Below are 19,160 nucleotides of genomic sequence, written 5' to 3' on the forward strand. Positions count from 1 at the left end.
GATGCAAGGAGAAATGCAGGACTGCGTGGCCAGTAGGGACAAGAGTTGGAGAAAAGGGTTGGTTTTGGGGGGTGGGTACTTGAAAGCAGAACCTCTCCTTATTTCAGAAGATCTGGGATTAGCTCAGCCATTACAAGAGTTACTTTCTACCAACCAGAAAGTTAGCACAGTACCTCATTTTTAGCTCGGAAAACAGACTAGGGCCAGCACTGCCTCCAAAATTTAATGCTGATGCTCTGATGTTGCCTTGCTGGAGAGGGGTCTTGAGCCATGATGTTTTCTAAGCCGGCCTTTCATGGTGAACTCCCTGAATCTAAATCTTCATGTGTGCTTCAAGACCTTCATGTTGACTTTTTTTTGCTGAGTTTCTGCAAAATAACTTCATTTCTAGTGGAGCACAGTCTTGCCTGTGAAAACGCATGCAAATAGAGCTCAGTGCAAAGCTCCATATTTTAAAGTGCTTTTACCCCCATCTGTGATGCTGTGATTATTTTTTGTTTGTTTGTTTCCTTCTTTAGAGTGAAATGACTGAACTCCATCAAAGCAGAGGAGGATCCACGATGGATGATGAAGAAAACCTAGCTGTGCTACGGCAGTAAGTATATTTTGATAAACAACAAATGTTCTTTCTCTGATTTGGTTCCAGTAAAGTCTGAGTTTGGCTAAGGATTTGATAAGACAAGTATGCTTCTCTGAATTAAGTCTCAGTGCTTTTTGAAATGCATTGGCTGTGCTCTGTACATAGAGGAAGGTATTTCAGTCTGTCTGCAGAATTATTTCTAGTTTATATAGTACCAGAGTCTAATTTTGCTTCAGCAAGGTAGTGCTATGGCAAGATAACTGCATATTTTCATTTCAAAGATGACATAGTTTTGAGGAATAAGCCTCCTGTAAATCTATCAGAGATCTTGGTCTCCATGCTTCAGAGGACTTTTGGGGTTTTCTGTTTGACTCTCTTTAGTCCCTGTTTTGACAAATCTTAAGAAAAATCACTTTCCTGTACAAACACTAAATAGCATCACACACATTCCAAAAATAACTTAATACCACCTGTGTGTGGTATAGCAGAACTTGCATTTCTACCTGAAAACTGGATGCTCTTGGTGTCATTTCACTGTTGTAACCATATGCTAAATCATCCAGAATTACAAGGGGGGGAAAAAAGAAGTATGCTTGCTTGACTATGAAGGAAATTAAACTTTAAAATGAGGCACTGTGCCTCATTTATTAGATGTTTCTAAGTATAGTGGAAAGCCTCAGTTTTAAAATGACCAGCATAACTTGAAATCTGTATTTGATAATCCTTTGCAGCTCTAACTCTTGCAGATACAGCATAAACAGATTTTGTGATAAACAGTGATAAAACTGTTCACTGCTTCAGTTCAGCTCCTACAACACTTAAAATGCTAGCTTTTGGCTTTTTTTCCTGTTTAAACACATTTTCAACTTTAAAACATTTTTAAAATGCACGCTTCTCAATAAGGACATATGAACTGTTGACAGAGATGTCTATGAAAATCACATTTTACTTGAACTGGAAATGTTTCTTTTATTGTTTGAAGGAAAGTAGAAACAGACAAAGTTAATGTTGCCTCAATATTTTGCATAAGTGAATAGGCCTTCCTTAATTACCGTTCTTTGTTTACAGGCATGTAATTAATGAACTTATTGAAACTGAAAGAGCATATGTGGACGAACTTCTCTGTGTTCTTGAGGTAAAGATTAAATTTCACTGTGGCTGATATGAATCTAGTTCTGTTTCATTTCATGGATGTTCATATGCATTCCTTATCACTCTGTCTCCTCTTGTCTCATCAAGCAGTGTGGTTGTTACATCTCTGTCTGGTATTTTCCTGTCTCATATTCCAGAGGCAGGAATGTACAATATTTTTCCTAGAGATACTCATGCAACTAGGATTTTATATTAGTAAACACAAATTCAGCAGAAAATAAGATGTGCCTGATTATTTAGGTAGAACACAGTGACATTTGTAATGGTCATTAATTCCTGCAGAAGTTCTTTCCAGAGTCTTGGGTCAGCTCCAGGAAGATAGTGTCATACTGGAATGTGAATTTGCATTGAAAGAAGAAATTCACACTGGAATGTGAATTTGTGTTGAGAAAATTTTGTATCAAAGTAGCAAATCTACTTATCACATCCTTCTTTGTAGACCTTTAGGTGATCTTCCAATTATCTTGGGTAAAACTATGGCAGACGAGTGCCTTGGAATAATAACATCTTGAATCAAAATTGTGAAGGAAACAAAGGTGTTTCCTTTGCTCCGTGCTTATCAAGGCACAATTACAGTGCTGTGTATTGCTTTGTAGATAGGGTTCTTGTACAGGGTTCTGTACCTCAAATTTGTCAAGTCTTCATACATGGACACATCATTTTGCTGTAGCCCAGTTTGATTGTAGATGATAAAGCTTCAGATAACTTGAGGGTGAGTTATTTCAGTCAGGATGTGTCAAAATTGAGCCAGTTGGGCACTTTCAGCATGCATGCAAGTGTTAGGCTCTTAAATAGGAGCTGTCTTAAATTATGTAGCAGCGATAATTTCTGGGTAGATACCTTCAAATAAGAGTACTGGCTTTGCCTTTGCCTAGTTTCTGCTCAGCTTCCAATAACGTTGCTGTTCTGGGTTCTGTCCAAATGCTGGGACACGTCAACAACAGGATAGCTGTCTGATGTGTCTGATAGCTGTCTGTATAAAGCAATATAGGTCTGGAGTGGACCTTAAGGATTGCTTTATTCCTTGCGTTTGTATGCAATCCTATCAGTATAATTTTGTTCTTAAAATCAAGATTCAAATGGTTGAAGGCTTTTTGGTTCTTCCTTCTGATAATGGAGGCTGTTACAGAATCTTTCTGTTCTTCTAGTGTTTCTCTTGTTTTACATATAGTGCAACCTTTTGTATTGCTAGGTCGAGTGCTCTTCATTTTCTGCCAATACAATAGGCTATCGAGCACTCTGACCATGCCAAGCTCATTTCTCAATATCTCCTTGAAGTTTGTTATTCATCTCTCTTGAACTTGGGTGATCAGAACTGCCAACAGTAACTTTGGATCGGATCCTTGCTGATGTATGGTTCAACGGCAGTCTTCCAGCTTTTGAGTAATTCTTATTATTAGTCCATGGTTATGACAATTTCCCCAATTCCTTTGTTTCTTTCCAATTTTCCCATAAAAATAACTTGGTACTCTTTTGTACAGACCGTGTCTCATTTTATGTTGCATTTCTTTGCAATGTATTTTCTCTCTGCAGAGGATTCCAATGGAAAATGAAAGGTAGTTTTTTAAACAAATGATTAAAAAAAATAATAAAAATCTAATCACTAGCTTATCCAAACATCTAAATTCTTGAGGCTAGCTCACTTTACCAGCTTGTTTTCCTACTTTTTGTCATTTGGACATAACTTTGAAATTGAGAGTCTTGATTGTAGGTGTAATTTTGCTTATCCTTTTTATTAGAAATCTGTCAGTAATGTTTTTTTTTTTTCTGTGAGCACCTTATCCATGACAGTGTGATTTGGGGGAAGAGAGAGATCTGATCCAAATCTAAAGTAGGTCACAACATCTTCCTGCAGCTGCTTAATGCATTAATAGCCAAATCTTGCATCATTCCAAATGTGTGTTCTCCAATCCATATGATCTGTTCTTCCGTAAACCACATGGTTTAGTTCAATTCCCCCGATTAAACTGACGAATTCAAAGGATGTTGTTTTAGCTTCTTGTCTCTGAGAAGATGACTGAAAGGCATTTGGTAGTTCATTCACACAGGAGCCTAAAAAAGGCAGGTACCATTATTTGCCATTAAATTAAGCTGTTCCATCACACTTGCTGTGTATTACTAGCACAGGTACTAAAGCATTCTTGCACTTTTTTCTTTTCTTTTTCCTTCCGTCTCTGTCTGTTTTCCCTGTGAGATCTGTTAATAACAGAATAGTGTCTTCAGGGTACCAGAGAAGAGCACTCTTGAGCTAAAGCCATGTGTGCGCCCTCTTTTCTCTATTTGTGCCAAATACGCATGTGCAGAGAATGTGGCCTTATATGATAAATGGAAAATGCCATAATCTAAAGTTATGGCCTCTGGTGGTAAGTCTAACGAAAGTATCTTTAAAATAGAATTTGTAGCTTAGGTTTTTTGTTATAGATAACAGGTTTCTGTTATCTGTAGAAGTAATTGTAGTCATAGAATCATTAAGGTTGGAAAAGACCTCCAAGATCATTTGGTCCAACCTTCCCCCAGTCACCAGTATCAGCCACTAAGCCATGTCCCTAAGTACCTCATCCAGCCTTTCTTTAAGCACCTTCAGGGACGATGACTCTACCACCATCCTACTCCCTCATCATTAAAGCCAACACTAACATGAAGATTTACATGTGTACTAGAATTGTGGCTTTAAATTCAGAATTGTAAATTCTAACACAAAAATCAAACTCTGACTTCTAAGGAGTATGAGAATTCATAGCCTTTGGTTGGTGAAACATTTGCAAACATTGTTTCACCCTTGCTCAACTAAGAATTCCAGTAATTATTCAAGCATCTTTCTAAGGACTTTAGGTGTGTTTTTCTAAATTGAGGGAAGAGCAGAATTTGTAGACTTACTTAATGATTAATATAGAACTTTCTTTGCTGTTTATCAGCCTGCAAAGGCAGATTGCCTTATAAGAGAGATAAGTACTACAAGTAAAAGGAGGTGATCAGTGGGAAATGATCATGTGCTTCTTTGTTCCAGGGGTATGCTGCAGAGATGGACAACCCCTTAATGGCTCACCTCATTTCACCAGAACTCCAAAACAAGAAGGATATTTTGTTTGGGAACATGGAAGAAATTTATCACTTTCACAACAGGTGAGGATTTGCATTCAGGTATAAATATAGCATTTGAATGGTTTTCTTGTACTCTTAATCAGACCTAAATTGCTAAAAGATGCTTACTGAGTCCAACCTGGCAGTCTATCAAGTCAAAATTCATATTACATTGGAGGAGAAAAGCAAAGTGTTTACAAATGATGAGTAAAGCTGTGTGAAACTGTACCTGTGTTCTGAGAACATTTAAATAAAATTTTGGCAGTGCTCATCTTGAGGAAAGGTATTGTGATCTGGTTACAAGCTAATTAAAACAAAGTTTGGTGTGTTTTTTTTTGTTGGTTTGTTTGTTTTTATGAAACTTACTATGGAAAGTAAATTATTACCCTAAAGCACAAATTGTCAATACTTTTGTATCTTCTTGAGGCTGTTTAATGTTATAGTCAAGTGACCTTCTTGCTGCTAGAAAGGTACTTTTCTTCATGTGATAATATTGTAATGGTTAGAAAATAAGTATTTTCAAGAGATATAAAGTGCATTAAATAGTTGTTTCTTATTCAGGAAAAACTAAACTTCAGGTTTTGCCACTTTTTTATTATTATTATTTGCTCTGTGTTGTTTGGTGGCACTTAGAAGGAAAAAAACCAAAGACTTTAAAACTGTACAAATCCTGCTGCTTAATACACAAGACAGGGAAACAAACTTTTTTTCCTGAAAAAAAAATCTTATATTTCCTTTCTATTGCAGCAACAGGAAGCTAAAAGAAATTGGTCAGAATGTTTGTTCATTTCATTTTGCTACTCCTCTGTAAATACCTGATCTAGAACAGCTTTCTAATTTCATAGTACAGAATTACAACTCTGTTTCCTAAGTTTAGAAAACGAATTGCAAGAATGTTATCATTTGCTACAACTTTAAGGTGTTCTCTAATAAAATCTTCTTCCTTGTAGAATATTCTTGAGAGAACTAGAAAATTATGTAGAATACCCAGAACTGGTAGGACGTTGCTTTCTGGATCAGGTATGTGTCATCTCATGCTGGCATTTTATTCATAAGCTATTCTAAGGCTGTTACAGATGAAAGTAATTTTCATGTGGCAATTGCCACCAGATCCCCTTTTTTTTGTCTTGAACAGGTTTGAGAGTTGGGAATATTTTCCATTGTTTAGAGTCATTAATTTTGACAGAAAGAGCTACTAGAGTGTTGAAAGAAAATTGCTTTATTAAAGTTGCATTTAGGAAAACATGAAGAGGAGTCATGTACTGGATCATTTCACATCACTGTAACTGATTGTTGTACTTGATTAGCTTTCCTTACTGGAATTTAGTTTGTTTCTCTTTTCTTAAAAGAATACAACTCAGCAGAGTACATCCTTTTTTTTACTTTTTACTGTGAAAATGGAAAGCTGTAACAGAATTGAACTTTTTAATCTGGGCTTTATTAAACAATGAGTCTCACCTGTAGAATACCAATGGCTAGATAGGAATCTGTTTATGGAAATTAATCTTAATCTGTTACTGCTAACTGTTGAGGCTTTGAAACTGGAAGTAGTCATCCTTCTCCCTACCATTTACTGGAAGCAGCCATGAGGATGGTGTTTCCTAAAATGGAAGGGCTGAGTGCTTGCTGACTTCCTACCTAGCCTTTCAATTAAATCTAAAGTTACCTTTTCAATGCAGTCTTACTTCCTTTTGCTTTCAACAAATGTTGAAGTGATGCTGTTCAGTTACTAACTCATCTGAAGTTGGCAAATGTGTAAAAACAGCTACAGGATGGTGAGTTTCCTGCAGAATTAGAACTGTGAGGCCATGTCTAGGTTTGTAATAAGGTGATTGTGAAGCCCTGCAGATGACTTTAGAATATATAAAACCACTCATTTATGAGTTACTTGGGATTTTTAAAAAATCATATTAGATATTTTTTATGCAACAGCAAAATGAGCTACAGAAAAGCTCAAGATCTAGATAACATGTAATTTGAGGTCAACTGAGGGACTGTACAGTTCTTTGGTTGGCCATCTCTGTTAGAGAAAGGGGAAACATTCATGAATAAATGAATTTCAGAAAGTGAAAATTTAATGAATAATCAAATAAAAATAATAGATTACCCATGTGTGAAAGTCTCTTGAAGATACAAGAGCACCATGAGACCTGTGTAAACAACCATGAATAAAAAATAGCAAACTCTAGAATACAATGTTGAAGTGATAAGGGGGCAATAAATGACTTTATAAAAGAGTAAATAGATAATAAAAGAGTAATAGACGTAGTAATAATAAATAGATGTAAAATAGTGAATAATAATAGTAAATAGATGATTAAAACTTGGTAAAATAGTAAATAAATGACTTAGGAAAATTTCCATTGAAAAGCACTGAATAAAAATTTGTAAAGAAGGACAAAGATTTTTTTTACTAAGTTACACAGAGGAATTCATGTTCTGGCATTAATTGAATTAAATTAAAAGATACCAAATTTTTCATGTTGGTGTAAATATATTTGTAAATATAACATGCTTCTTCATAAGGTGTCTAATATTAAACTGAAATAAAAATGAACAGGAACATTTTATTCATATATTCCATGCATAAAATGTGTAGCTGTTACAAAATTAGTGACTTTGAATAATTGCTTTTGCTAGGGATGCCTCAAGGAATTGCATTTTTTTTTTCTTTAGTCTTATTGGCTGTGGAAAAACTTCTGATGAACTTAATCTATTAAAATCATAAGAATTTAGTAATATTTTGCTCTTCTCTCCAATTTCAGATGGAAGACTTCCAGATTTATGAAAAATACTGTCAAAATAAACCTCGATCTGAAAGTTTGTGGAGGCAGTTTTCAGATTCTGTATTCTTTCAGGTGTGCTTTCTTGAATCTCTGAAATATTTCTGTATTTGTTTTATGTTTAAATTAGTAATTTATCTCAAGAACAAGTGACAAAAAATATTGATTGGTGTACCAATGAAATCTGACACTGATTACAGGAATGTCAAAGGAAACTTGACCACAAGCTCAGTTTGGACTCATACTTGCTGAAACCCGTTCAAAGAATAACCAAATACCAGTTATTGCTAAAGGTATGTGTTATAAAACTACATCATTTTTGGTTAATAAACAAAGTGTATTTTTTTTGCCTTCTTTTTTAATCCTGTTACTCTCATCCTGCTGGAAAGAAATCTAAAAGTTAGTAGAGAGGCGTATAAATTAAAACAGAAGGAAATTCCAGTCTATCAACTTTCAGCTCAGTTCTTTTTCTCTTTCAGCCAAAAAACTACTAGTAGGCAGGCAAACATTAAACATTACCACAGAGGCACCATGTGTAACTTCTTTTGCCCTTACATTTCTGCTGAAGAGATTAAGACAGTGATTAGGAAAAACAAAAAGACCAAGAAAGTTTTGCAACAAAGAGAAGAGAGCGTCAGAAGTACGTGCTACTTGTCAGTTATAGTGGCCTCATGCATGTCACAGGAGTTAGCCTTGCTGGATTTGAGAAAGTGTCCAGAAAGCTTCAGTTAAACAGTCTTCAAAGCAACTCACATTCTAGGAAATGTACTTAACTGAGCACACTGTGTGGTATTTTTGCCACTGATTCATTTAGACATACTGAGAGAGCAAAATGAGAGGAATATACTATTATAAATTTTAAAAAGAATGTCTAAATCTTTGCCATGCTTGAAACTGGCTTGTTTTAGGAAATATTTACCACATAGACATGAGTTTCAACAATTGTTTTTTACAATAGTTTACTATTGCATTAAAATAGTTAAAGTTAACAACTTTTAAAGAGTTAATTACTTTAAACTTACCTGAAGAGAGGAGCATTTGAAAGGTTTCTATTTAAAGTGTCTTTACTTTCTACACTCTGTTACTAAATGCTTATTCTCATGCTATGAAGCCTGTGGGGTTCCACATGAATTTGCCTCTGTGTTCATCTGGAACCAAATTAGAAGATGCAGCTTCACTAGTAAGCTCTTTGGAGTAGGATTACATTTTTAAATGCGTAGACAGTGCTCAAAGTTTTGGTCTACGATTAGCATTCCAAGCCATCCCAGGTCTTTGCAATAACTCAAATAACAAATGGAATTTGCCTATATTTTTATATTTGCTAGTTGTAAAAGTAATAAATGTTTCAGGTTTGTTTATTTGCTTTAAAAAGTGGATGTGACATTGGGATTTGTTTTGTTTTGTTTTTAGCACTTGTGAAAAATGCTTGCCAATTTAATATTGTAAAATTCTTAGGTACTGCTTATCAAAATGTTTGGATGAATGTGCAGGTAATTAGCAGCAGAGATAAGAAATAAAGAAGACCTTGGGGTCTTCTGAGTTAGTCAGTATTTAATCCACTAGATTATACAGTGTTGACTTCCCTAGATAACTTGAAAAATGTAGGCCGAATTTGGTGTTAAAATTCAAATATTCCTAGTTATTGCTCTTTCCAAAAAACTAAGTATGTTGTCATTTCTTGCCCACTCAGGAGATGCTGAAATACAGTAAGAATTGTGAAGGAGCTGAAGATCTCCAGGAAGCATTAACTTCTATACTGGGTATTCTCAAAGCAGTTAATGATTCTATGCACCAGATAGCCATTACAGGCTATGATGTGAGTAACAATATTTTTAATTTTTTCAGATACATATGTACAGTGTACTCCCTGTTACATACTAAGAATGAGAAGAATCTTGTACAAAAGATGCCTTTAAACTGCATTATGTAATGATGTGATAATGGGAAGAGGATCTGTATACTCTTCTGAAGTTTTCATGCTCTGAATACTATTTTGCTCTGTCTACCCAAGTTTTCTTTCTTTGATCTATTTGACACCAAGTTAAAAACAGAAAAATCATAATGAACAGCGTGTTCTAGGCTACTGCCACATGGGAGTTACTTCTAGTTTTTTATATCCATATGTAAAACTACACCTAAAATTTCTGGAAGAATGGAGCAATGCAAGGAGCTTTGGAGCAGACACTTGAAAAAAAACAATGTGTATTTTACCTCTCCCTTTTTCTATGTGTAGATCTCCATATCTTTGCTACTGGTACTCTTGACTGTAAAATCCTGCCTGAGCAGTGTAGGGGAGAGAGAATATTAAACACTGACTATATTTTCATTACCTCTCCATACTCAACATAAACACTGATGTGAGAGATTACTTGGAATGACAGAACTTGTAAAGACCTGTTCAGAGAGTATGTTTTAGTCAGATGTTACCTCTTTGTAGTTATAAATATCACTTTTTGTTCCAGGGAAACCTGAACGAGCTGGGCAAGCTTTTAATGCAGGGATCCTTCAATGTCTGGACTGATCATAAAAAAGGTCACTCAAAGGTGAAAGATTTGGCACGCTTCAAGCCAATGCAGCGACACCTGTTCCTCCATGAGAAAGCAGTGCTGTTCTGTAAAAAGCGAGAAGAAAATGGAGAGGGATATGAGAAGGCACCTTCTTATAGCTACAAACACTCCTTAAATGTAAGGCACTGAGCAGTCCAATAAGGTAGTGGTACTGAGGGCTTCGTTGCAATAATACAAGTGTGTTTTGTTTTGTTTTGTTTTTGTCAGCAAAGATACATTATAGTTTTGCAGTGTGAACTTCACCCTTTTAGGCAAATGTAATGGATACTGAAAGTCTGTGTCACTTGGTGTTGCTGGTGGAGGAATTCTCCTTTGCGAAAATCTAAGCCATACTAGTGTAGATGAATGGCAATTGCATTAATCGCACAGAAAATAGATGTCAGATTTTTCAGTATGCATTTGAAGAGACAGTTTGTGAATCAGTCTCAGTTTAACAAACATAAGCCTTTCTTCCCTCTGAGGTAGCCAAGCTGACACGAAGTACTGAATGTCCAAAATGCAGATTGTATTCTTAGTTATTCTTTTCCTTGAGGGAGAAACCAAATATGGTTTTCCTTTTCAAAAATAGATTGCTAATGAATATTATTAGCCTTCTGCTTCCACTGTTACCTTAATTGCAATTTGGTAGGTCAGCTTCTCTTCTCTTTGATTCTAGATGGCAGCTGTTGGAATAACAGAAAATGTCAAAGGCGATGCAAAGAAATTTGAAATCTGGTATAATGCAAGGGAAGAAGTTTACATCATACAGGTAATAACATGTCACTACCTTTAAAAGATGTTCAAAAGTGTTTGGGGTCTAACCCAACAGGATCTGGTTTGGTTTTTTATTTTCTTTATTATATCACTAATAGAAAGTGATGAGAGAATGTAAAAACAAACAAAAAAAAAAGTCCACAGTGCATAGGTTAAACCATAAGCAGTTTCATAAATGATACGTTTCAAATACAGTGTCTTATTTAAAAAAAAAAAAAAAAAAGTTAAATCTGTGTTCCCCAATATTCATGGGGGATATTGCATACACTTGCTATTGCTTTCACTGGAGTTAGTTAGGGGAGAATCACAGAATGCTTTGGGTTGGAAACGACCTTAAAGATCACCTAATTCTACCCCCCTGCCATGGGCAGGGACACCTCCCACCAGACCACGTTGCCCAAAGCCCCATCCAGCCTGGCCTTGAACACCTCCAGGGATGGGGCAGCCACAGCTTCTCTGGGCAGCCTGTACTGGTGCCTCCCCACCCTCTTGGTGAACAGTTTCTTCCTAATATGTATTCTAAATATCCCCTCTCTTAGTTTAAAACTATTACTCCTTGTCCTGTCACTACACTCCCTGCCAAAGAGTCCCTTCCCAGCTTTCCTGTAGGCCACTGTAAGATCTCCCCAGAGCTTTCTCTTCTCCAGGCTGAACAACCCCAACTTCCTCAGCCTGTCCATGCAGGAGAAGTGCTCTAAGGCCTTTGATCATCCTCATGGCCCTCCTCTGGGCTTGTTCTAATACACCCATGTCCTTCTTGTGCTGGGGGCCCCAGAGCTGAACGCAGGGCTCCAGGTGGTGCCTCACAAGAGCGGAGCAGAGGGGGAGAATCACCTCCCATGACCTGCTGGCCACGCTGCTTTGGATGCAGCCCAGGATGTGGTTGGCTTTCTGGGCTACAAGTGCACGTTGCTGGCTCATGTTGGTACCCACAGCTCCTTCTCCTCAGGGCTGCTCTCAGTCCATTCTCTACCCAACCTGCATGTGTGCTTAGGATTGCCCCGTCCCAGGTGCAGTACCTTACACTTGCCCTTGCTGAATCTCATGAGGTTTGCACAGACCCAGCTCTCAAGCCTGCCCAGGTTCCTCTGGATGGCATCCCTTCCCTCCAGCATGCTGACCACACCACACAGCTTGGCGTCATTGGCAGACTTGGTGGAGGTGCACTCAATCCCACTGTCCATGTCACTGATAAAGATGTTAAACAGTGCTGGTCCCAGTACTGATCCCCCTGAGGAGCACCACTTGTTGCTGATCTCCACTTGGACATTGAGCCCAAATTCTTTGTGACCAATTCCTTACCCCCTGAGTGGTCCATCCATTAAGTCAATGTCTTTACAATTTAGAGACGAGGATATCATGGGGTATGGTGTCAAATACTTTGCACAAGTCCAGGTAGATGGTGTCAGTTGCTCTTCCCCTATCCACCGACGCTGTAACCCTGTTGTAGAAAGCCACCAGATCTGTCAGGTACAGTCTGCCCTTAGTGAAACCATGCTGGCTGTCACCAGTCACCTCCTTATTTTCCATGTGCAAGGGAGCCAGGGGAAGACTGTAACATTTGCACACCCTTCTCTCTCAGTGCATTCAAATTCTTACAAATAGTTTCTGTTCACTGAGGGACTAGGTAGAGGGTCTAGCTGTCCTTCTTGAAGGATTCCTCTAAGACTGTGCTTTGGCTTGAAGCTGTTTGTGTAAGAAGTATTCTCTGCTTGATGGCTGATTGTATTTATTTTTGGGTAGGCACCAACTCCTGAAGTTAAAGCTACTTGGGTAAATGAAATAAGAAAAGTGCTGACGAGTCAACTGCAGGCATGCAGAGGTAAAATATTTTGGATATATACACACTTATATTTTTTTTAATCTCTTTTCTCTTTGAACTTCAAAACCTACTCTGTTCACTGTGTAGGACTGTAAAAATGAAAAGCTTAGAACACAAACCTGTTTAATGGTTCTTTTTCTTTTCTCCATTACAGAAGCTAGTCAGCACAGGACACTTGAACACACACAGAGTTTACCTCTACCAGCATCATCTTGTACAAGGTAAGTGAGTTTGTTGTCTAATCACTCTACTTGCTTTGCAAATATACTAACACATTCACTTTATAGTTCTTTATTACTCCTGTCCCTTAATACTGACCCTTACATCTTAGAATTTTTTAGGTCTCTTTCTAATATAAAGCTATGAAGCTTGGGGTTTATATATCTCCAGAACTCATAGTTCTGGAGAGCAACAGTGGCACAGGTTTTATAGATATGTAACTTTCTATGCCAGCCAAAATTCTGATGGTATTATAGTTCTCTTTGTTGAACAGCTAATTATATACTTTACACCCCAGGTAAGAGAGTTATGTAGCTATGTGAAGCAGCCTTTTTCTTTGTTCTTTTCTCTCACCATTTTCATGATGTTTTTCTTTTCGTCCTCTGCAAGGGCATTCTTTCTTGTTTCTTTCTTTTTTTTTTTCTTTCTCTGCTTTACCTTTCTTATTAAGTGATGTGTTCATTCCTCTAGTGTTTCAAGTTTGGAGTCAAGCTTTTTAAATTTTTGTGTTATGTCCTTCACCGTACCAAACTATATAAGTATAGTCTTTTGCTCTCTCCTGCTGTTCTGCACTTATCTGACCTCTGCTATTCACTTTTTGCCTCATGACATTATGTGCATGTGTGTATGTATGGGTTTTACCATAACCCATTTACTCATATGTTCAGTCATTCCCATGCGATGTGTGCTCAAATATGTATCAGAAGTACTCTGCCCTCATGCTTCATGACTCAACATATCTTCCTTGTTCATTTCTTGTCTGTTTCCTGCATTAAGAGCTTCTAAGAGGCAGAGTTTTTTTTTCCTTTTCTGTTTCTTTCCCTGCTCCTTAGCACGTTCAGAAGGAAACTGTCATCACAGAATATGTCTGTAGTTAAGAGTGAGTGGAAGTTGCACGGAGCAGCTGCCTTTTCAGTAGCTTCCACTGCCACAGTATGTGTTTGCAGTCACAAGGGGAGCTTTTCTACTTTATATGTGCTCATGGTCTTTCTACGCACAGTCGCCAGTGTGCATAGCTTCAACTCTAGAAGCTATGAACTGAGAAGCAGCTAAGAAATGGTTCTCAGCCTTTATATCTGCATGTAAAAGGCAACCTGTGACACAAGGTCATCACCCACGTTCAGATTCCAGTTGCTGGAGATAGACTGATTGTCTTCCTTTTCTTCCAATAAACAGTCCCTCAAGGAACAACATCAGAAACGCAAAAAAAATGGATGAGAGGAAAGCTGACCTCACAAGTCTAGAAGGTTATGTCACCACAGTAGCACCAAAGTACCCCGAGAAAGGCAAAGGTGAGTTTACACGTATGTATCGTGATCTTTAGCTGTGAAGAGCATGCTCACGCTGCAGATGCACAGGCAGATCCACCAGCACAGTAGCCATGGTAATACAGGCAAATGCAACGTTACACCTGAAGGAGCAGGACTTTGCTGCTGGTAGCCCCAAGGCAGCCCACCCACAAGGTGCTGTACACACTCTGTGTGAACATGCCAGTCCAAGCTGCCCTTACCTTGGGCTTTCTGTATTCCTCTGTGTGCTGTGGACAGGCCCAAAACTTCCCTAGTGAAGGAGAGAGAAAAGGAGGTGGGAGGAACTATGGGTGATACAGACTGTAGTAGATCTTCTCTTAGAGCTCCCTGGCTCCTCAGTTGTCTTCTGGATTAGTTCCTTGGCATTACCTGTTTTGAAGAGGATTCTCATGAGTTTTGCTTTACATAACTGAGATTATTTACTCAACTAGTGGTACTACAAACCCCTGTACAAGTAAGAACAACTCGCCCCCTGGGTTCTTTTGTTGTACCTGGACTTTCAGTTTTTCCTTTCTCATCCCGAAGTGCTAGTTCCCTGGCAGGGCTGTGAATGATTTTTTGCCTTCACCTTTTCTTGGCCTTCTCCCCTTTCTTTCTGTGTCTCTTTTCCTTTGTAGATGACACTAGCTCTACCTCAGAATGCTCTGTACTGTCAAAAAAGCGCTTTACACTGCAGGGCTTTACTAACCTCAAAAGTCAGAAAGGTAATTAAAAATAATAATAATAAAAAAGAAAAAGCTAGATTGTTTTCTATGTAAGGTTGTAATTGGAACACCACTTCGTGTGTGTAGTGTATAAGGTTCATGTATACTTTTTCAATGTATATATTAGCTTGTTCTCCTATGTTCAGGCTAGGTTCCTGCATCACAGACCGTGACAGGGAGATTTTTTTGAGAGAGACTGGCTGCACTGTGGGAGAGGGAGATACAGCCTGCAAAGATGGAGAGCTGTTGGAGATGTGAAGGAAGGAGTGCAGTTTCTAGTGCTTCTGGTCTCACTACTGGAGCCTAAGGAGTTCAAAGTGCCCTCTTCCTGAAGAAAGCCTAGAGGATGTTACCTTCAGATCAAATGCCTGGCCTGCTTCTAGCTTCAGTGGATCTGCCCCAAATGTACCTGTACTTGGCAAGAAGGAATCAAGGTTTTGCTGGAGTGTTTCTGTGTTAGCTTCCCTTCTTAACAGAACTCCTAAAGCATGACTACAGCAGAATGTGTGTTTTGCTAGATACAAAAGGATACAAAAGTAAAGAACTTCTTTATGCTTCCAGAAATGGTCTTTATTTTTATTTTTTTTTCTAAAACGTAGGGCTCAGAGAGATTTCTTGCTTCCTCCTGCCAAGTAATTGCACTGGGTACATTCACTTCTTGCTTTGAACAGCTATCTTTGAACAGTCTGAATTGCACTAAGATGATGACACTCGTTCAAGAACATGACTGTTTTTCTTTTCCATGCATCTTTTCTGAATGCCTTTTCAAAACTTGATTACCTTTGAGTTCTTTCTGGAGAGACTCTAGGGTGGTGTATCTGGTACCAATGAGGTGAGCACTAATATCACATGCTTGCCTTGACAGAAACTCCAACTCCTACTGCTAAAAGCCAGACATTGCCAATGATCCTTCTTACAGGACCAGGTATTGCTGTAGCACTAAATTTGTATTAAAGTGATTGTTTATTTGGTAATGTTTGTCTAAAATTGAAATTAATTATATTAATTTGATGTCTAGTTCGTTTTGAAAAGTTTACGTATACTTTCATCTATCACCATAAAATTAATTTGTCAAATCATCTTAAACTGTACATGACTAATTACCTTCTCCTGCTGTAATTGACCAATGACAGCTAAAGCTAGAGTGATCACAAAAATCCATTTGTTTTCCAGTATAAACTCAAAGGTATTTAGCATGCAATCCACCTATTCTCTTTTTTCCAGTTCTTCAATATCTCTCTTCTGTGTTTTTTGCCTATTCATCCTCCTGCAGCTTCTCCTACCAGTCCTGACAAAAAACCTAAACGGCATGAAGTAGTGAGTGATCCAACTCCTTTTGGTTTAAGAGGTAGAGTGTTACCACATCTTGTACTCCACACATCCCCACCCATCCCTGGTGTTCCGTCAGAGCACTGGGGATTACCTGGATGATGACGATGTGTGCAGCAGTGCTGGCATCTGCTGTGTTGTTCCAAATGGGCCCAGCAGCTTCTGTTTATGTTGTTTTTGATAGCACAATTTGTCAAAGTTTTACCTTGGCCTCAAATAAGGTAGACTATCTTGTAGAGAGGATTTAACTTCTAAAAAGGGGGAAAAAAGAGCAGGGGGAAGGAAAGTCATATACTCTAATTAGAGGGAGAATCACCCCTGTCCTGTGAAATGTACATTTGCCTTACTCCATTTTCGGTTTGCATTTATTAGTCAGTCTTGTTGCATCTTTTTTTTGGGTTGACAGTAGGCAATTTTCACTACCCTGTTAACCTACAATGCTTTAACTGACCCCCTAGTAGCAGTTTGCCTGCTGTCCTCCCAACCCACAGCTAAGCAATGAATAAAACATTTCCATTAAATGACCCATTTCTAACTAGCAAGGATGTTGGCAAAGGCTTAAGTACAAATCCCTGAGATTCATTAACTAGAGTACAAGGAAAGTGCTCTCTTCTCATGTAACCATTTATCTTTCTTTTAGAAAACATTATTCTAAAGATTAAGCTATTTCAAGCCCTCCCACTGTCCCCTTCTCCCGGTTTCCACAGTCTTTGTGTTTGTCTCACCTGTGGAAATGATGCTGGTTCTGCTGCTGTGCTGGGAAAACTGCAACGCCACTGACACTGTCTGAGCAGCAGGCAGTGTAATCCCACACCAGGCTTGTGCAGAAACTCCACAAGTGTGGATATGGGAATTAAAATGTTAATTTTCTGCATGTGATATCCACAAGTACCATGGAAACTACTGAAATTACGTTACTAATTTACACTAAAACTTTACATTAAAACTTCCGAGTCCTCTGAACACACTTCTGAATTGCTATCCTGTCCAGCAGCCTCTCACTTTCAGAAACAACCCAAACCAAGTAAACAAATTTAAAACATCTGATACGTCCCCCTTCATGTCTTGCACCTTCTGATCTCTTTTTTGACAGACACTTTCTCTTCTTCTTCACCAACTCAGAGGGATAAATGTGTGGTGAGCTCAGCCATTTCAGGATGAAGCTGCACCAGATGATGGTCACGGCTTCTCAGTGCACAACACACTTTCCCCGCTTGTTTCCTTTCACAATTGCATCCCTCATACTTAAACCCCAGTGAGCTCAAGGAAAATGAAGTAGTGACAGAATCTTATCTTGGAGATGGATCCTGTCTTTGTAAAGAAACCTGTGGGCCTTTTTCTTAAGAGAAGCAAATTATGAATTCTGAGTTTACTAACACCATCAAATTTAAGCTTGCTGATTTCTGCATAGTCTTTTCTTAGGTCTCTGCCGCTTCCTTGCATGCTCTGCCTTCACAGGGAGCTCTGATGTAGTCACATCATGCAGAATACACACGTGCACATTGAATCAGCATGCGTAAGCTCAGAGCCTTCAGTTAGTTAAGTGACCGCAGTGACCACTTTTTTCTCCACAGATGAGATGGGCTTGTTAGAGTGCCAGCCTGTCTGAGGAACAGGCGTACTGCTGCTATGGCAGGATCAGGCAGGTCTGCTCCTACCTCCGTTAGCACAATATGTGAAAAGAAAGGCAAAGGAGCTGCTGCCCAAAATGTTCCAGATGAGCAGGCCAGTGAATGTGATGCTGTGGGAAGAGCAATTACAGTGGTGTCACTTTCTTTTTCTTTTGTGCAACTTTTTGGTTCTGTTTCTAATGAGAGCTTGGAACAATTAGAAGCAACCAAATTTTCTTCTGTTGCATTGTTCTTAACTTGGAAATAACAGAAAGGGTTTTCGCTGTGTCCCATGGGCCTACTCGCTGTGTGCTTCCAGTGAAATTTGCATGGGATACAGCAGGAACTTATTACTCAGTTTCTTCACAGATTTCATTCTTAACCCTGGACAGGGCCGAACGGGTCAGTACTTCTAACCTCGTGCAGGCCATCCAGCAGTGCAGGCGAGGTAAAAGACCCGCTTGGTTTGGCGTGCTCTGAGTGTGACTTCTTAGATTGCTTTGATTTTACTCTGACAATGCTCCTGGTTGTGTTTTTTTTTTCTTTATGCACTGGTGTGAGCAGCCAGGCAACAAATGTAACTTGCCTCAGCAGCAGTGAAGAGCAAAAATGCTGCTGCTCACTCAGTTTAACGAATAATTACCTAGAAGCTGGGATGTTTGTTTATCCTTTCAGTCTTTTTCATTGAGTTTTTTATTGTCACAATTTGGCCTGAACCAAAGTGTTACTTGGAACTGTTTATTTGTCCTTGTTATTTTGACTTTCTCATTGTAAGCTCAGCACACGCATTAGCAGTTGCTGGCCTCAGTGAAAAGCATCCCGCTTACTGTAGTTTTATTTGGAAAAGGATTTTGTGCTCTCTGGATACGGTCCAGCCTCATAAATAAATGAAATGCTTCACGCAGAGAGAGAAAAAGGAACACTTGGCAATAAGTGACAGGCAGGAGGTTGTTCTTGTGGTATTCGGTGCAGTGACTTAACACGAAGATAATTCAGTGTGATTAAGCATCCTTGTGTCAGCCTGGATACCCTTAACCAGTAAGCTGCATCACCAGATAAAGTATGAAGTGCCTGTAGCTCCTGCTGAATTTTTAGACAGCTGTTAAGTGCTCAATATTTTGAATGAGATGACATCTGTCCATCCCTTGTTCGAGCAAGCTGGTTGCTTTGGGTGACAACCATGTGTGTCTGTCCTCTTCCCATAAAGTGCACATTCCCATCCTCTACACCCTCCCAAAAGAAAGATATCT

The 19,160-nt window shown here is 38.6% G+C and overlaps 1 protein-coding gene and 1 long non-coding RNA gene across 17 annotated transcripts in view; one reads left to right on the top strand and one right to left on the bottom strand.

Annotated features, from left to right (window-relative positions):
* MCF2L (MCF.2 cell line derived transforming sequence like) overlaps nucleotides 1-19,160 on the top strand; it is a 152,489-nt gene that overhangs the window by 129,522 nt on the left and 3,807 nt on the right. For 7 of the 15 annotated variants that reach the window (XM_068678832.1, XM_068678798.1, XM_068678752.1 and 4 more), the window contains 15 exons: nucleotides 519-595; nucleotides 1,649-1,715; nucleotides 4,740-4,855; nucleotides 5,764-5,833; nucleotides 7,579-7,671; nucleotides 7,797-7,889; nucleotides 9,287-9,412; nucleotides 10,059-10,280; nucleotides 10,819-10,911; nucleotides 12,660-12,738; nucleotides 12,893-12,959; nucleotides 14,134-14,249; nucleotides 14,885-14,971; nucleotides 15,837-15,896; nucleotides 16,245-16,319. In XM_068678832.1, the coding sequence (XP_068534933.1) occupies nucleotides 519-595; nucleotides 1,649-1,715; nucleotides 4,740-4,855; nucleotides 5,764-5,833; nucleotides 7,579-7,671; nucleotides 7,797-7,889; nucleotides 9,287-9,412; nucleotides 10,059-10,280; nucleotides 10,819-10,911; nucleotides 12,660-12,738; nucleotides 12,893-12,959; nucleotides 14,134-14,249; nucleotides 14,885-14,971; nucleotides 15,837-15,896; nucleotides 16,245-16,319 (1,441 nt within the window). The remainder of the gene's footprint in view (nucleotides 1-518; nucleotides 596-1,648; nucleotides 1,716-4,739; nucleotides 4,856-5,763; nucleotides 5,834-7,578; nucleotides 7,672-7,796; nucleotides 7,890-9,286; nucleotides 9,413-10,058; nucleotides 10,281-10,818; nucleotides 10,912-12,659; nucleotides 12,739-12,892; nucleotides 12,960-14,133; nucleotides 14,250-14,884; nucleotides 14,972-15,836; nucleotides 15,897-16,244; nucleotides 16,320-19,160) is intronic. The other 8 variants (XM_068678808.1, XM_068678823.1, XM_068678816.1 and 5 more) reach the window with 6 other exon arrangements.
* Nucleotides 14,481-19,160, bottom strand: part of LOC137854921 (uncharacterized) — a 31,277-nt gene continuing 26,597 nt past the window's right edge. The window contains exons 1-3 of one of the 2 annotated variants that reach the window (XR_011095456.1): nucleotides 17,026-17,900; nucleotides 16,395-16,551; nucleotides 14,481-14,636 (exon numbers count right to left, since the gene is read on the bottom strand). This is a non-coding gene — a long non-coding RNA (uncharacterized lncRNA). Of the gene's footprint in view, nucleotides 14,637-16,394; nucleotides 16,552-17,025; nucleotides 17,901-19,160 lie in introns of those variants that run through there. The other variant, XR_011095453.1, reaches the window with a different exon arrangement.

Source organism: Anas acuta, chromosome 1 (genome assembly GCF_963932015.1).
Source record: "Anas acuta chromosome 1, bAnaAcu1.1, whole genome shotgun sequence".
Lineage (NCBI taxonomy): Eukaryota > Metazoa > Chordata > Aves > Anseriformes > Anatidae > Anas > Anas acuta.